The sequence below is a fragment of the Phascolarctos cinereus genome, unplaced genomic scaffold (genome assembly GCF_003287225.1).
Source record: "Phascolarctos cinereus isolate Bilbo 61053 unplaced genomic scaffold, phaCin_HiC Scaffold_7;HRSCAF=346, whole genome shotgun sequence".
Taxonomy (NCBI): Eukaryota; Metazoa; Chordata; class Mammalia; order Diprotodontia; family Phascolarctidae; genus Phascolarctos; species Phascolarctos cinereus.
In genome coordinates this window covers 92490570-92508833 of record NW_027556180.1, presented here as the reverse complement: position 1 = coordinate 92508833, position 18264 = coordinate 92490570, and the positions used below count along the sequence as shown (strand labels likewise).

General features: G+C 40.9%; 1 protein-coding gene across 1 annotated transcript; it reads left to right on the top strand.

Annotated features, from left to right (window-relative positions):
- The first annotated feature begins 565 nt into the window (after nucleotides 1-565).
- On the top strand, nucleotides 566-17283 carry RGCC (regulator of cell cycle). Its single transcript, XM_020977030.2, has 5 exons — nucleotides 566-817; nucleotides 1596-1784; nucleotides 11270-11377; nucleotides 15217-15279; nucleotides 16887-17283. The coding sequence occupies exons 1-5, from the start codon at nucleotides 757-759 to the stop codon at nucleotides 16892-16894; spliced, it is 429 nt and encodes a 142-aa protein (XP_020832689.1). The 5' UTR covers nucleotides 566-756; the 3' UTR covers nucleotides 16895-17283.
- The last annotated feature ends 981 nt before the right edge of the window (nucleotides 17284-18264 follow it).

The window sequence follows — 18264 nt, the reverse complement described above, 5'->3', positions numbered from 1 at the left end:
TGGGTTGCCATTTCCTTCTCCAGTTCATTTGACAGATGAAGAGCTGAGGCAAACAGGGTTAAGTGACTTGCCCAGAGTCACAAAGCTAGTAAGTGTCTGAGGCCGGATTTGAACTCACAAGGAGGAGTCTTCCTGACTCTGGTCCCCACAGGCTATATACTGTGCCACCTAGCTCATATTAAGCATCTTAATAATTCCTTCCTTCCTTCCTTCCTTCCTTCCTTCCTTCCTTCCTTCCTTCCTTCCTTCCTTCCTTCCTTCCTTCCTTCCTTCCTTCCTTCCTTCCTTCCTTCCTTCCTTCCTTCCTTCCTTCCTTCCTTCCTCCATTCATTCATCCATTCATTTATTGGTTGGACCAGAGGACCTCCTAGGTACTTTCTAACTAATACCAGTGGAAGATGTCCTACAGCCACAGCCTGACCCTGGGAGGTGCCAGTCCCTGGCCAGCTCTTGGCTGTCTCCTAGCCGTTGGGCTGGCTCTCCTCCAGCTCCGCGGGTCTCCTCCCACCGGCCTCTCCTCCGGCCCCGCCTCTCTGGCCCGGTGAACCGAGGCTATAACAGCTTGCGGCCGCCTCGGGCTTCAGAGGAGCGCAGGGAGCGCACTGCACTGTGAGTCGTTCGCTTACTCGCTAGCTCGCTAGTGCTGCCGAGTCCAGAGTCCGGCGGGCGCAGGGGACGCTAGCGGCGGCGGCCCTAAAGGCTTTGGAAGCAAGATTATCTGAGCCTCACCCGCGGAGAGATCCCGAGCTCGGTCCCATGAAGTCCCCCACAGCACAGCGCAGCGCCGGGGGCGCGGCGGCGACCACTGCTGGGGCAGGTGAGTGAGGGGGTCAGGGCAGCGAGCTCCGGGGGAGCTAACCAGCCCCGGGAGGGCGCGGGCACTGGGGCCAGTCCGAGAGTCCGACCGCAGCCCTGACCTGGAATGGAGCCTAATCTCCCTAGCTCCCTTAATCCAAGCTTCATCATCATCACATCAGCTAGTCCCAGACCATCAGGTGGGGTCACATTTGAGAAAGGAAGAGAAAGGTCATGGGGAAAAGGGTATCAACTTCGAACTCCCTCCTAATTCCCCATAGAAGGAAAAAAAAATCCTGTTTATACACTTCTTAAAAAAAAGGAAAGGAGAAAGAGTCTGCTTTTTGCCCAGTCTTTCTCGATTTCTCGATTCTCTGCTTTCTCCCTTCGGTTTGCTTCTGCCCGCCCTTCCTCTCCCAGATGGCACAGTGACCTGACGCCTCCTTTGCCTATGAGCGAGTCTGACTCCGAAATTTGTTGTCTTGGGTTGGAGGGGGGCTTTAAAAAATATGACTCAAAGATCTGAATCTCTCTTCTTTCTGCCTCTATATTCCCATCCATCCTTACTTGTTAAACTGGCAGAGACTGAGATGAGGTCTTGCACCCATCTTCTTACAGCTGCTGCGGTTTGCAAGGAACCCTGGAGTCCCTGCAGCTTTGGAATCCTGGAGGGAAGAGGCTGATGCTGGCCTGGTTGAGGAGGTGTGGGTCTTGGCTGGGACGGGCTTGCCTCTCCCTACTCTGGCTACGTCTCCCCCTCCTAGCTCACATTCTGTGGCCGGGCTCTTCTTCCTCCGTAGTTCCTTCCCTGGACTCAGTGGTGGCTGCAGACCTGTCTGATGTCCTGTGTGAGTTTGATGAAGTCATGGCCGATTTCTCGTCCCCCTTTCACGAGCGTCACTTTGAGTACGAGGAGCACCTGAAGAGGATGAAGCGCAGGAGCTGCGCCAGCGTCAGTGACAGCAGCAGCGGTTTCAGCGATTCAGAGAGTGAGTAGCTTCCTTCCAGGCCCCTCCGCTTCCCCTTCCCTTCTCTCTTCTTCCTTTCCTCCCCCTCCTTACTCCCCTTCCCTTTCCCATTCCTCTTCCTCTGCTGCTGGCAGTGGTAATATTTCACCTCTGTTTTGGGACAGCTCCTGCTTCGAAGCCAAGCAGAAACTCTCCACCTGAGAAGCTTTCTATATATTCTCTCAGGGTCATAACTGCAGACAAGGAGAGGTGGGGTGAGGGATAAAAGCTATTTGTTGGCAGGAGGGAAGGGAAGAATGGTCCCTGGCTGGTACAGAGGGAGGTGGAATTGAGTCTAAGACCTCTGATCCCTGGCCACTGGATTTCAGCAGGAACAGGAAAACCTGTTCCTTCCAGGGACCTTGTGAAAGCAAGGAGATAAGAGTCATGTGAGTGTTCTTTGGGGCAAAAGAGCTATGTGAACTCAGGTCTGCAATCTTTAGTGACTGGGGATGCAGAAATGTTAAGCAGGTTTTTACCCCCAAGTCACACAGTAAACTAGTGGCTTATTTGGGAACATAGAACTTTTATTGTCGCTTTAAATCAGATGCAGAACCTTTTGGGAAGAAAGGGAGCAAAGGAGCATGGTAAAAGACTTCATTCAAAAGTCTTTGGGAAATGACCAATAATGAGGGGTTGAGAGAGATAAGACAAGATCTAGACTAGAAGCACCCATGAAGCTAAGAGCTAATTTCTAAAAATGACATCTCAGGGATTCTCAAAATAACCTCTTTGTGCTTTTTTTTTTTAAGAACCCTAAGCTTGAGGTTTAGGTACTGTTCTCTGACTCTGGACAAGTCACTTAGCCTCTGCTTCTGTTTCCTCAACTGTAAAATGGGAATAATAATAGCACCTTCCTCTCAGGTGTGTGGTAGGTGTGTGTGTGTGTGTGTGAGGTAGAGCACTTAGACTGGCACATAGTAGGTTCTATATAAATGCTTATTCCCTTCCTCCTTGCCTAGTGTCTTCAGTCCTTTAAGTATAAGTGACTTTTATGGCCTCCATTCTATGGAAACCTGGTCCCATCCCCCAGGGATTCCCACCTTTCCTTGTATTTACTGAGTATCATAAACTAGGATGGTGAAAAATGTGGAGAAAGCCAGTCATGCCATGAGCAGACAGAAAACTGACTCTCCAGAGGCACATGGCTTGCTGAATTATATTTTTCTTCTCTTCCTCAGCTACTCAACATGCTGAATTTAGAAGCTTGGGTTTGCCTAGTCACTTACCAGCTGATATGCCTATTTTGTACTGCTGGGCTAGGACCCCTAGGGAACATAGTTACAGTGAGAAAGGCCCTCATAAGCCATGGCCTGTGAGGCCTCATTTTACAGATGAGGAAACTGAGGGAGAAGGGGTAAGGCAGCCTCATTTGAACTGATTTTCAGTAAGAACTGGATATTCATGCAGATTTCCTGACTGTGAATTCAGAACCTTTAAGTCTATTTTTATTATTATTAGTTCTTTTATCATTAACAAAAGTAACTAGGTCTTTTAAGGTGCTCCAACCTCCTTAGGTTTTAGTAACTTCATGTAATTTAAGTGCTTACAATAATATTTATATGCCTTATTGTTTCAAAATACTTTTACATGCATTTATTTTATTTTCAGAATAGCTCTGACATCCAGGGCAGATATTATTACTCCAATGTTGCAGAGGAAACTGAGGTTCAGAGCTGAAGCAGCTAGTGAATGTCAGAATGGGAGCTCAAATTCAATCCTTCTGATGCCCTCATCTAGCCTTTTCCCCACAACAGTATGTTGCTGATGCTACCACCTAATTATTTGTTATTCTCCCATCCAACTCAGTGAAACTTGACAGTCACTGAAGCAGTTTCAGACAGTATCTGAAAGGATCTCAAAAGATCAATTCTAACTCAACTCTTTTATTTTGTAGATGAGGAAACTCTTTGTGATTGTACTTAGGGAAGTCAAGACCTCTCTTTCCTAGGAAGGAAAAATTCAGTCATTAAATTTGGATATAAGCTGATTTTTTAAATGCAGATCAAGGGCACTTAGTGCCCTAACTCAGGATTTGAGTCAGGCACTTGACTTCCAGCTTTGGTTCTGTTGGCAGCCATGGCCCAGACACATCATTTGGAAAAGAAGGATAATTCTTACTTCACAGGGAGGTTTAAAATGAATTACATCTTGTAAGAGGCAAGGGACTGAATTTTTTTCTGAACTTTTTTTTTTATTCTGTTGCTAATAGCCTGGAGCTCTTGCTGAACAGAGTAAGAGAGAACCTCCCTCTGCCTGGGTTCTCTGCTAATTTGATGTCAAAAGGAAATTTTACATTTCTTGAAACTTGTCTCTCTGTGGCCACACTTGAATATGTCAGATCAGCCCTGGTATGAGGTAGAAAGTGAGACGTGAAATACACGTCCTCTTCTACCAAGGCAAGAAAATGAGGACAGTTTGTCCAGTGCTATTTCATTGCAAAGAAACAAGTCTTGTTCAGGCAGTAACCACACTCCTCTTGAACAGAGTATAACATTGCCCATTCATAGACTACCAGGGCTTCTATTGGGTGAGGTGTCAGATCCAGAATTCTTTCTTGTTTCTTTTGTGGACACAGGAAGAAGGCGCTGGAAAACATCCTTGACTAGCATTGGGGGAGGTATTTCCAGTGTGTGTGTGTGTGTGTGTGTGTGTGTGTGTGTATGCGTGCGTGCGCACGCACACGCTCCTGTTCTTGTAACCCTAAATGTTTTTTTTTTTGCTTTTTGTGTTAATGAAACTAATCATTAATTTGGTAGTTAGGAATATAAACAGGAAAAAAATGGATCACAGGTTATACACATAATATATCCCTTACCTAATTGTCTGCTTGCTATTTGAGTCCATTACTTACACAAGACTAATTAGAATATAGGCTCTGGGGTAGTTAGCCTGTCACACACACCATCATCTTTTTAAGAGATGTATTTTAATCTTCATCTCAGTTGCTGCCAGGAATTAGCTGCATGGAACATTTGTCATATTAGTTGGCTTTTAGTGCTATAACTTTAGTCATATTTGTTAATAGCTACACCATTGAGGGGAGGGAGAGAGAGGTCAGTAGCCCCGTTATGCAGGTTGTCCAAAAAGTTTTAGTGCAGTTTAAAATTTTAATAGCCACATACATCCATTTACCAGATGGGGAAAAAATGAGATGGTAGAGATCAAAGTGTCTTATTTAAGATCCAAGATTCCTTAGTAATGAATGAATTCAAGTCAAGAAGCATTTAAATGCCTCCTATATGCCAGGTTTTGTGCTAAGTGCTAGGGATACAAAGAAAGGCCAAAAAAAAAAAAAAAGGTGAGCTTGGGCACAGAACCCAGATCTCCTGAAATGAACTGAATTTTCATTTAAGATATTAGCCGCGATGCCTCACTGACAATTTTGGTTATTTTTCAAAGGTGGTGAATCACAGCTATAAAACTCCAGGAGTTTATTGTGATCTGTCCATGATCACACAGCTAATAAGTCTATCAATTTTATCAATAAGATCTAAATCTCTGGCAAATCACATCTCACCATCATGATATAAAATGCTGGTTGTGGTAATTGATCTTTCTCACATATGAAAACATGTATCCAGTTGTAAACTCAATGCCAGTGTGGTTTTTTTCCCATTTCTTTTGTAAGTCACCACCCCCTCCATACCTCCAACCCAACTTTCTAAGAGAGATCAAAATAGTGCATTATCTGAGCAACCAGAAAAGAAGAAACTCTATCAAGGGTGTTTTTATCCTAAGGAGAAAATAAACGTAACACACATTCCTTCTTATCCTACAGTTGCAGGCCAGTGTGTACACTTGATGGAGGGGTGGGGTGGTTAGAAGTAAACATTTCAATGAGCCAATACTTTTCCTGTTCCAGCTTCTAAGATGGATGTCCTAAGTAGGACTAAACACTAAAATAACTCATGACAGGTACGTTCATATGGATAGTACTGTTTTCTTGGTTCCTTCTCCACCAAATTGCTAAATTGATTGGAATTGAATTAATCCCTGTCCTTGTCTTTCCCCACAGGCCTCTGCTATCCTGAGTTTGAGTAGATAATATCCGGCTTTTTAGTGGCAATGAAATTAAAATAATCAGAGTTTGAGGAAGATTGTAGTCAACTTTTAAGAATGAGGAACTGCTAGAAAGGATCACTCAACTTATCTAGTATAACCTGGGGGCTGGAAGGGAATTTGAAGGACCTTTGAAAGTCTGCTTTTGCTTTTTACTAATTAGGACACTGGCAGGAGACCTTTATTTTGGCTATGGTGGGTGTCAGCACCACGATTAGCATGTTTGTGCCAATGACTTGCTTTTAGGATCAGTCTGAAGGCTGAGTACTGTGGCTGGACACTGGCAAAATAAACAGTGTCCTGAGTGGCTTGGGATACTCATGCCAATTTCATGATGTTATTAGGCAATCTGAGTGGGAGGTTTGTTGTGTTCTGACGCCTTGGCAGGACTGGAACTGTCTCAGAAGAGTAGCTGATGGCAATGTTGGTCAGATTTTACTTATTTGGACCACTAGAACACAGACACCAAGGAAGATGATGCCCCTCCCTATCCATCTCCATTCCCTATGACAAAAGGCAAACAGGTCTAAAGTTTTCCACTCAGTTAATTACTATAGTTCACTTGTCTGAAACTTGTGGGGCAGTTGTTCTATTTGTAGGAGTTTGGGGCAAGTTTTATGTTTTGTGGCTTCATTCTGTTCTGAAATAGAAAATGTTAGTGCTAACCCTGAATTACCCTTCCCTCCTCTCCAAGCTAAAACAACACACCTCTCTCTTTAACAAGCCTCTTATTCTGACTTCTCTACCCAACTAACTTTCTCAAACTCTAGTAGTGTTCAGGTATTTAATACTTCATGGTATTTTTAAAAATGAAGTCATTTGCACTAAGTTTGAGATTTCCAACTAGAGAAAATGAAGTTGATTTGCTAAAAAAAAGTGTCTAATAAGGACAGATAATCTTTGAAAGCTAGCCAAGCCTTTAGGGTTGGGGAGGGTAGCTGGTTCAGGGCTTAAAAATCCTTCTCTTGCCTGTGGCCCAAGGGCTTTGAAATGACTGCTATTAGAATCAAATGGTTTTTTGGGCTGAGGCATTGTGTCCATAACGTCCCTTACCTGGGGTTGGGTCCTATGACTACAACAATACCTATGAACACATTGCTGTTATTTTATTAGTTATCTATTGCCTAGTGGAAAATAGGGACCTGAAGCAAAAGGGGTGAGGGATATAAAATGGGCAAGTTTTTTTTTGGGGGGGTAAGGGAAGCAGGAAAGGTCTGAAACATAGGGTACCTGAGTGGGGATGCGATTAATGGGGAACCAGAAGAAGCAATGAGGTCAAAGAATAGCAAAAGAAGAGAAAGATGCTCCTCATTTGAGTGAGAGGACTTTTTGGCTCTGCTGATTACTAACTGTGGTACAGTGGAAAGAAAGTATTAGAGTCAGGGGACTTGAGTTCAAATCCTGACTTTGCCCTGTGTTACCTTGGGGAAGTCACTTAACCTTAGGGCCTCAGTTTCCTCATCTGTAAAATGGGTAGATCATCTTTAAGGTCCCTCCCAGCTCTAAATATGTGATCCTATGAAACTTTTCTTATTTGCATTTTGCCTTAGCAACAGCCTGATTGTTCTGATCAGTTTTTAGGTTGCTGGCTAGAAGACCTTCTAAGGAAGAGAAGGGAATCTATGGTGAAGTTTTCATTTGTGATCTTTTTTGGAACTCCAGCTTCTGTATCCTTCCCTAGGAAGTGTTCTTCCTTTGTATTCCTCTCTCCGATGAGCTAGAGACTTGGATCAAATCAGCATCAAAGCTACAATTATAATAGGCCAATAATTTGTTGGGGGCTCCTTAAGACACTTGCTTGCCCTTCTGTTGATAGAGTTTAAAGACTTTTTTCCACTAGAAAGAGGGACACAGGAATGGTAAAGGGGATTTGAGCAAACATCTTAGTAGGTTTCTGGTGGGGGTATGTGAGTGAATCTCTTCTAAGTAACTTGGTTTAGTATCTGCAGACTCTACGTTTAGAGTAGAGCTACTGCTTTAGAGTGTGTGCCTTGGGAACCCATTCCATCTGTAGATTCATGGTATTGGAATGAGCTGGGCAGGATGTAGGGAAGAATGTATTGGTTTGATGGACCAAGATATAGGGTGCTAAGCATGGGTTTATATAGACTCTCAAGGTATTAAACTTCCCTTTAAGTCTTGTTGAAAGTGTATTCTATGTGTTCAGGTAGAAGCCGACAAATACACTTTATCACTTCTAAAATGGCTGAGGCAGAAGAGTTGATTCAAACTGCTTGTTAAAAATAGCTGTGTCTGCCCAATTAAAAATAATTATATAATATTCGTGAGATAAATATATCTGCATTATGTAATTTTAAGAGGCTTTTTCCTCCAAAGAATTCCTATGACATTATAATAACTCAAAGACAGGAAAGGGTGGTAGTATGCTCTCATTTTACATATATAGAAATTGAGGCACAGAAAAATGAAGGGAATTATCCAATGTCATGCAGGACAAGATGAGACTAGTACCTATCCACTCTCAGTCTGGTATTCTATTAGTCTAAATCTACTAACTGTAAAGGCTCAAGTTTTATGGAGTTTGGCGGCTGTAAATAGACATAAATATGGGTCCCTGGGATTAGAGGTCTGAACCATATAAACTGATGAAGTCTGTTTGATTATATATACAGTCCTGATTTAAAGCATTCACTGAAAGGTCACATTTCTTTAAATAGGTGCTTTGAAATTGTGTTACTGGGCATAATTTCACATACTTGGGGCCTTGGATTGAAATGCCATTTCTGAATTTCCTTTGCAAGACCAGCTTGGGAAGGTCGGAACAACGTCAGTTTCCTGTGGAGCCTTTAGGAGCAGCGATGTCTGGCTGCTGCTGAGTGCTGCTTCATTGGAGTGTCTGGGTTTTGGCCACATGGGTTTTCATTCAAAGCACTATGAGTTAATATTGTATTTTATATTGCCATAGTTGAATCTGCCTGTGTTTTCCATCACAAATATCCCCTGGTATATTACCTGGCTATAAAAATATGCTTGGGGCTGTAAGTTTGTATTAAGGTTCTCCCAGAAGCAAAGTAAAAGGAGTTTCTAGACTTTAGTCAAATATTCACATTGTTTCCAGATACTGTCTTTACCCCAAAATGAACATGTTAATATCTGCTCCTTACCACAAATTACACTGGTTATTGATTCATTTTTCGAGCCTAATTTTATGTGCTTTTTATGGAACTTTCAATGGAACTTTAGAAACATGATTCTGCTTACATAAATAAATGACTGGTGTCTTTTCCCTTCCTTATGGAGCATGCCTTAATTAATAATGGGGATCTCATAGAATATTAGAGCAGGAAGAGACTTAATAATAGTTATCATTTATATAGAGTATCGGAATTTGTAAAGTACTTTAAATGTCATCTCATCTGATCCTCATAGCAATATCCCCATTTTACAGATGAGGAAACTGAGTCTGAGAGGTTAAGTGACTTGCTTTGTCTAATTGCTTGTTCCAATAGATGAGAAAACTTAGCCCAGATAGGTTTCATGATTTAGTGGCAAAGCCCAAGGCTAGAATCCAAGTTTCCCAACTCTCCACCTCTAAAAATTATTGATTTCCTTTTGTTTTTACATCACCTTCATTTCTACAAATATCCCTCCTCCCTCTCCTACCCAGAGATAGCATCATAACACAAAACAGAAGGGGAAAAAAGGTTTCAGAAAAAATCAGCCAAGTCTGATAGTAATATGCACACCCATAGTCTCTCACCTCTGCAAAGAAGGGATTTCTCACTCTTTTTCATATCTTCTCTGAGGCCAAAAAAGCTGATTTTCCAATGTTTTCCATTAACTCTATTGTCTTGGTGTCTCTAATGTTCCCCATATGGCTTCTACCTTTCTTCAAATTCTAGTGTAAGTTAGGATAAAGGAAGAAATGGAGACGAGTAGCATTGTGGTAGGTGGGGTCAGGGGTAAATGATTATTCCTAAAAGCTATAATTATAGGGCTTAGAACCCTTCTTCTAGGGCTTTCAGGCTCCACTTTGGTTCACCAAACTCCAAGATAGGATAAATCTAGGCAGAGCAACACTCTTAGGGTACAGCTGCCCAGGTAAAGGTTCATTGAAGATCTTTTGGAAGTACTCTTTGAGAAAGGAGTAAGCATCCAATCACAAGACCAGGCTTTCTTGTGCTTATGTTCTTAGGTGAGCTCAGATCAGCTGGCTCAGAAAGGGCTAGAAACAATGTCTCTCTTCATTAAAGTATATCTTTGTGTAGAGAAATGTTGCTTCACTTGTAAAAAAAAAATTCTCCACCTAACTCCCCACAACCTGAAACGACCAAAGGTATCATTGGCTTGGCTGAATGTGACATACACAGACATCCTTGCTCTCCCAATGGAATGCTGCATTATTTTTGGAATAGAGGCAACTGCTAGGATCTTATCATACCCTTCTTGATTTGTGGATATGGGAGTTTTCATTGTAACACCTACCTCATAGGGATGTTGGGAGGAAAGCACTTTGCAAACCTTAGAGGGCTATAAAAATGAATCAATTCATCACAATCATGTACAATATAATTATATAATTATCATTTCATGTGCTAATATATATATTGTACATATCATTCTTATAGAATATAAGCTCCTTGGGGTCAGAGACTGATTCTTTTTTGCTTTCACAGAGCCTGGCACATAGTAGGCACTCAAGAAATAATTGACAGAGTGATACATGTTTATATATACATAAAATATTCATACATATGCACATAGATATGAAATCAAAAGCATATAAAATTGTGTCTGTATATTTTGTATATATGTAGAAAGATAAACATATGTGAGTACATTTTTCATTCATACACACATATATATCTAGTTCTTGCTCTCCTTTGGTCCTGAGAAGGCTGTCAACTTTTAAAAGAGTTGCTCATTTCTTTTACTTTACTTAATATTGTTAGTAATAAATCACTACTCACTACAGTGTTTTTCAGACCTTTAGTCCACATAGATACTACTATATATATCAAAATATATATTATATATGTGTATAAAGACCTGGGTTTTAATCCCAACCCAGCTACTTGCTAGCTATATGACCTTGGGGAAGTAATATAGCCTTTTTTGTGCTTCATTCTCTTCATCTGTAAAATGGGGATCATAATACCTGAATTACCTAACTCACAGAGTTGGTAAGCATCTAATGAGATAAAGTGTTTTGTAAAGCCTAAAGTATTAATCATTGTGAGTTATTATTAGCTATTAGATGTGTTTGTATATACAGTTATATGTGTACACACACACACACACACACACACACATGCATACACCTGGAAATGTAGATCTTTTCCCATGCAAATTTAGGACTTTGTTTCTTTTAGAGACTGTACTTATGACTGTTCATTATTAATATACCTTCATTCTAATTGCCTTATGTACTTTTTTTCTTAAAGGTGCAGATTCCCCTTATAGGCACAGTTTCAGCTGCAGTGATGAAAAGCTGAATTCTCCAACAGTCTCAACAACGTCTTTGTCCTCTCCCCTAGTTGTTCCTCGTAAAGGTAAATTTAACAGGGGGCACATGGTCTTCCCACTCTTCATGCCACTTCCCATCCCCTCTCTCCAGCTGTAATAGACTCTGGGGCCATCTCTGCCCAGCACTGAGGGGTCTGTGCTTTCTTGACCTATGTGGATCAGACTCGATAGGCAAGATTTTGGATTTCTCACACTTGCACAACTTTATGGGGAGAACATGTCTTCAAGTGGTTCCAGATGCTTCTTTGTTCTCTTCCTTGGCACAGATTCTAATCTGGTTATAGGCAGAATCTGTGCCAAACAGCAATGACTGGCAGACTCTTCCCAGACTGGCTGGTTCTAGAATGCGAAACCCTCTGTCAGGATTTGTGGAAGGTGGGGTTTTGTAACTGCATCAATTATTTCACCCATATTCTCAGTAATTGCACCAGCTCAACAATTAAATAGGATTTTTGTAATGTACAGTGAAATGCCCTGAAGAAAGTCAAGCTAGAAGCTTTAGTATTTCCTGACTGTTTTGAGAACAAAAATCCCAGAATTTGGAGTGCAAAGGATTTTAGATAATGTAAGGGTCTTAGATGATCCGAACCTCCCATTTAGAGAAGAAAACAATCATAGAACATCCAGTCACACAGGGAACAAGTAGCAGAGATGGGATCTGAACTCAGGTGCCAATTTTCTGTTTGTTTGTTTGTTTTTAGGCAATTGGGGTTAAGTGACTTGCCCAGGGTCACACAGCTAGTAAGTGTCAAGTGTTTGGTCTGAGGCCGGATTTGTGCTCTATCCACTGTGCCACCTAGCTGCCCAGGTGCCAAGTTTCAACATAGGGCTTTTTTTTTTCCTATGTCATACTGCTTCCTGGGTCTTTAAAACTCATGTGAAGCCTCCTGGTTCTTTGGGATTAGTGGATTGACTTGGGTGGGAGGGAAGGAAACTGACTTTAAACGTTCTCAACCTCAAATGCCTTTGCTGGATAGCAGAACATCAGGTTACTCTGGACAGTTGCCTTCCTGACAACAAAATGATGTTTGATCTTTAGAAGAAATATTACCTTTGGTGGAAATTATAAGGAAATTAAAAGGAAAAAAAGTTATAACATCTTTGGATTTCACCACTCTCTAATATTAAAGCAGAGCTTTTCCCGAGAGAGATTTTCCATTTCCACCTCCTCCCCCTTCCCTCCCCCTTCCCTCCCCCCACCAGATCTTGTAACTTTAGAAGCCTCTTGGGAATTGATACAGACATCTACCCCACATTCTCTGATGAGCCTAGCGATTAAGAGTAGTCTCAAGATGGCACAATCTTGCCTGAAGTTGCTACTGGATCCTGCAGAGGTGTCAGCTCAGGGAATGAGCACCTGTTGGCAAAGGGACCGTAAGGGCTAAAAAGCAATGTTAGCGAGGAGTTACTTATTACTGAAAATGTCCAGTGATACACTTCAACAGCAAAATAAATGGACAGTTGTTAGAAAGTTGTCAGTTTTTCTCAGGCTGTTGGGTTATAAGCTTGCCTTGTTCACACTTCTTGTAGGAAGCTAGTTCAAGAAAAGAAAGTGGATTAGATTATAAGCCTGGGGTGCCATTGGCACCTCAAAGTAAACATGTCTAAAAGCAAACTGATCCCAGTTTCTACTTCCTATTCTACATTCCTGTCTCCCAAATAAAAATAAAATCCACACTCCAGCCAGCCCCTAATTCTGACTTTTCTATTTCTGAGACAGCAATATTATTTCCTGACTTCCCACCTTGCCCCCAGATTCCATTTCCATCCCAGTCACTCATATGTAAAAAATCTCAGAATCTCCAATGAGAATTCCCTAGAGTTTTTATGACCTGTCTTATCCTGCCACTTCCTTCCCTGGGTGTCAGTTTCTTCCTTCGTAAGATGAGAGGACCAGACTAAATGATTTCTAAGGTTCCACCCAGCTCTAATGTTTTATAATTCCCTTACCTCCCATATTCGGTCAATGAGTCCTGTTGATTCTCCTTCCACATTTCTCCCCTTCTTTCTCTTTTCAGTGCTCCTTAGTTTATGCCCTCATTTTTCTTTTGCCTGGACTATCAGCAAAGTCTCCTAAATGGTCATGAAGTCATAGATCTAGAGCTGGGGGGGGACCTCAGATGGTCTCTAGTCCAAGCTCTTCAATTTACACATGAGAGAGTTGAGGCTCGAGTAGGTTGAATGATTTGCCCAAGATCACATAGTAAAAGTGCCTGAGATAGGATTTGAACCCAGGTCACTTGACTCCAGAGGCAGAGCTCTTTCCACTCTACCATATTGCCTTCCTTCTTGGTTTCTTCCTATCCTAAAATCTATCCTGCACACAATCACCATATCGATTTTCCTGATCATATCCCTTCTCTGCTCTAAAACCTTCAATGACTCCCAACTACCTAGAGAATGAAGTTCAAATTCAGCTTAGTATTCCAAGTCCTTCATTTTGGAGTCAAAGGAATCAGGTTTGAATCCCAGCTCTGTTACTACTTATGTGAGTCTTGGGGAAATAATAGCTTTTCTGGGATTTAGCTTCTTCACGTGTGTGTGTGTGTGTGTGTGTGTGTGTGTGTGTGTGTGTGTGTGTTGGGGAGGTAGGATTAGATGATTTCTAAGATCTATTCCTGCTCCTTAATGTGGTCTGACCCTCTTTTTCTTCCAATATATTTTAAAAATTCTATTTTTTCAACTGGCAAAAATCTGCCTTCTTTCCCTCCCACACCTCTCCCTCTTGAAAAAACAGAGCAAGACATTACAACTAAGTAGAGTTAAGCAAACACACATTTCTTATCCAATACTCATCTATAAGTACTTTATAATTATACATCCATCTGATCATGTCTTGTGATTTTCTGCCTTCGTGCCTTTGAATATGTCATCCCCTCTTCATCGAGTGCCCCTAGGGGTGGCTTCTTCAGGCATCTTAGGGTCTTCATGCTAGGAGTTGAATGTTTACCACTATAACCCTTTCTCAGGCATGCTTTCCCTAGAAGTGACTACATTGCTGAACCTATCCATCTCCCCCATCAAATTCTATGTGCCCAATCTCCCATTTATTTTAGTTCCTTGTTCTCCCAAGAAAGCATTCGATAACGTAAGACATAGTTTCAGCTTCGTGTGCTGTCCTTTCTGGGGGAATATGTATTTTTTTTTTTAATGCAGGACTCATGCTCATGGTTAAATCGGAGGGAGGGAGAAAGCCTAGTGGATGGGGGAGATCTTGCTCAGAGTACTCTTCTAAGTCCCCCAAATCCTGCTCATTTCATGTAAAATTATCCCCAAGAGTCCCTTGTATTTATATTGGTGTGCCAATACAAGGTATGCCTTGGTAATGAAGGCTAAATAAACTATATACTAAGATCTGGACATTCAATAACTCCAAGTTGGAAATTAGAGGATTTTAATTCATTCTCTCCAAAGACAGTGAAGGAAAACTCTTTCTCTACTTTATTATGAAGGAAGAAATATTTAGCTTAAACTTTATTATTAAGGCTGAACCTTGGAGCTGGTGCCGAGAGGAAATGGTAAAAATTGATTTATCAAGACAGTTCTTTAAGAGTCTAAGTCAGAGAGAAGGTGTCAACCTGGACTACAAGAGGTTTCCTTCTCCAGGCATTCCCCCTATCAGTGAAATCACAGGTGTAGTCCCCCATCTGAAAAAAAAATTGGATTATAAGCACCTTGAAGGCAGCTAGATCTGATGTTATTTGTCTCTTTGAGCACCAAGCTGGTGGTAGCAGCATAATGGTTGTTGAGTTTTGTTGAATGCTTAAAAGAATGCAAAAGAGGTTAAATAATTCTGAACAAGGGCACCATATGTCTCTATGTATCATTCATGTGTGAAATCTAAATTTTATCCCCTGTTTTACAGCCAAACTTGGAGACACCAAAGAACTAGAGGACTTCATTGCTGATCTGGACAGGACATTAGAAAGTATGTATATTTCTGATGATTGAAAACAAATAGCTAACAAGCACCCCAAAGATAAGGATCCTATCTATGAATTCATTGATATAGAGAACTCACTTCACACTGAACCGAGAAGCGGCTAGGAATTGTTTGATGTGTGCTTGAAACATAGAAAGCGCTGAATAAATGCTTATTCATTGATTGTAAAAATGAAAACACTGGTTTAGAGTTAGGCTAGAGCATCATCTTCACTGATAACCCTGTCATAGCCCCATTGGACATTTGATAATGTGTTTCCATCAGAAAGACGAGTCTTTAAAATGGAAGGAAACGAGTAGATTCACCACCACAAACATTCTGCCATCAGCAGAGGTCTTGATAAAGAAGTGGTCTCTGAAGAGTAATAACCCATGAAAATATGTGTGGACTAACTCTCTTTAGCGGATTTTAAAGAAAGGAGTAGTGTGGTCATGGGAACTTGAATGGGGTGCGGGCAGTTAAATCTCCCTTTCTATAATTTGATGTTAAATGTTTCTAGCACTGAAACCCCTAACTTGGAAATTCCCAACTCTTTTGGGATGGAGATTGACACAGAATAGTATTTTTTGAAGCCTGAGGGGTAACTTTCTTTTGGAATGAATTAAACTGAGCCATTTTCATGGAGATTTGGGAATGGTTTGACTCTTTTGGCTATTAAAAATGATTTAAAAAAAGAAGCTATTTAAAAACTTATTAAAAGACACATTCACATACCACACTAAGAAAAACCCAAGCTAAGTACTGAATAATATAAATTATCTGATATGTTGCTTCCCATTTGGGAGCTAACTCTAATACTACCTTGTGTAAAGGACAAATCAACTAGACCATATTCCAAAGGGAGTAGATATAGAGAAGTGAATCAAGAGATCAGGGTGGAGGAGCAGTGGGAATTCTCCCAGGATGGCTTCTTGACAATGTTGAAGATTTTGCTCTTTGAATTCACCACCTCCTGGTCTAACTTTGCTTTCTTCTGAGCTCCAGAGAGGAAGGGGCACACCACCAGTTATTGTTGCTTGAGTCTCCCACCAGGGACTCTGCTTTTTCAACTACTACTAGCAAAGGCATGGTAGTTGAATTTTGACTCACTCCTTCAATTTCCAGCTAGCGCCTTGATTTACACAAATGGGGCGTCTCACTCTAAAACTAGGCCTACATCTTGCCAAACATCTGGATGACGGTAACTAGATTTGAGTTTAAAGGTATGCAAGTATTTTTGGCAGTGTGTAGCTACAGTCTCAGATGGGACTGAAAGTGGAGGAGAGAAGCCTGGCACCATACAAAATCCTATTTGAAGATTTTTATTGCCCATTTTAACACAGTATCCTCCTACTTCAGACAATATAAACCTGTTTTGATAGACATTCCTTATAATTTCCCCATAGTTTGTCATAGGGCCATGCTACAAACTTGCTTGCTTTATTTAAGTTGTGAAATTCTGCCCAATTCTGGCAGTTAGAACAGACAGAAATTAGTGGGAAGTCTGCCATTAAAGTTGGTTCTTTGATTTGTGTCTATAAAGTCAAACCCCATTAAGTATAGGATTTGTGTAGCCTTATGAATAGAAACTCTTATTTATTTCATATTTATAGGCATGTGAAAAAGAGCAGAAGGTGTGGGTACCTGTTCTTTCAATGGGAGAAGCTTCAGAAAGCTGTGAAGACCCAAGGAAGCCAACAGTTAGAAACTGCTGCCATAGTTGACTATGATCAGTGTATCCTACCATGTCATCTGAAATACTGTTATTTAAAATACAAACTTAGGGATCATTTTTGCTGGATTCTTAGGTGTTAAAATTGACTTAATTAACCTGTGCAGCTGATAAGAGCAAATGACTTGTGCTAATATTATATTTTTCCCTTAAAACATACTCATATGTAATTTAAAATGCATTTATGAAGATATTTGTAATTATATATAGTTGGAAACAGTAATGATGCTTTATCTCTTTATAATATATTTTTGTATGCAAATAAAATTTGGACTGGAGTCTGGATTTTGTCAGTATTTCTTCTTCTCCTACACCCCCACATTTCCTCCATCATCCAGGTCCAAGAATCTTATGGGGGAAAATAAGATTTGGAAGGGGCGTTAGATGTTAACCTTTCTAACCTACTACCAACAAGTTTTGCATCTTCTCCTTTAAGGCAGCTCCCCCATCCTAAAAGGGACCCGATTCCATTTTTTAGTAGCTTTAATTGTGGGGAAGTTCAACAAAGAAACATTTGTTGAGCCAAGATCTGCTTTCCTATAACTTTTTTATTGGTCTTAGTTCAATCCTCTGGCCAAGAAGAAAATCTGATTCTTCTACATGACTGCCCTGAAAATATTTAAAGACAAATGACCATGCTCTCCTTAATCCTTTTTCTACTGGAAAAAAAATAGAATTTCTAAATGATTTGATATTCATTTGGTATTCCAGGTAAAAAACTAACCATATGTGTAATATGAAACTTGACTTTGGGTATTGTGCTTTTGTTGAAGATCAGATTTCTGACCTGTCCTCTTTCCTTTCCTGGCACCTTCAATAGCTAGAGATCATCCTATGAAAATCCCACCTGAATAAATCAGCTTCCTGAATAAAGGGAAATCTCAGCTTAGGGAAATCTCAGTTACAGGCAGCTTCCTGCTTAGAACATTGGAGGGTCCAAGTCAAAGTTCCCCACTAAGCCAGCTGTGCACAAAACCCAGGTGCTGGGAAGTTGAGGGCAGCTGAAATGTTGATGTTTCAGCTTGTTTGTTTGAGGGAGTGAATATACATTTTAGCCCTGGTACTATAATTACTGTAATAGATTACACTTCCATAGGGCTTTTTATGCATTATTTCATTTGATATGGCCAATGATCAGATGAGGTAGGAAGTGTGAGTTTTATTATGCCCATTTTCTAGAAAAGGAGTCTGAGATTCACAGAGATTATGTAATTTGTCCAAAGGCAGGTTGGAAGAGGTTTTCGAGGTTACCTAGTCCT

What these genes read in the sequence shown, in the direction of transcription:
- RGCC (XM_020977030.2), top strand. Translation starts at nt 757, where the DNA reads ATGAAGTCCCCCACAGCACAGCGCAGCGCCGGGGGCGCGGCGGCGACC. An exon ending in GGCGACCACTGCTGGGGCAG is followed by an intron (nt 818 to 1,595) that starts GTGAGTGAGGGG and finishes CTTCCTCCGTAG; the next exon opens with TTCCTTCCCTGGACTCAGTG. An exon ending in CCTAGTTGTTCCTCGTAAAG is followed by an intron (nt 11,378 to 15,216) that starts GTAAATTTAACA and finishes CCTGTTTTACAG; the next exon opens with CCAAACTTGGAGACACCAAA.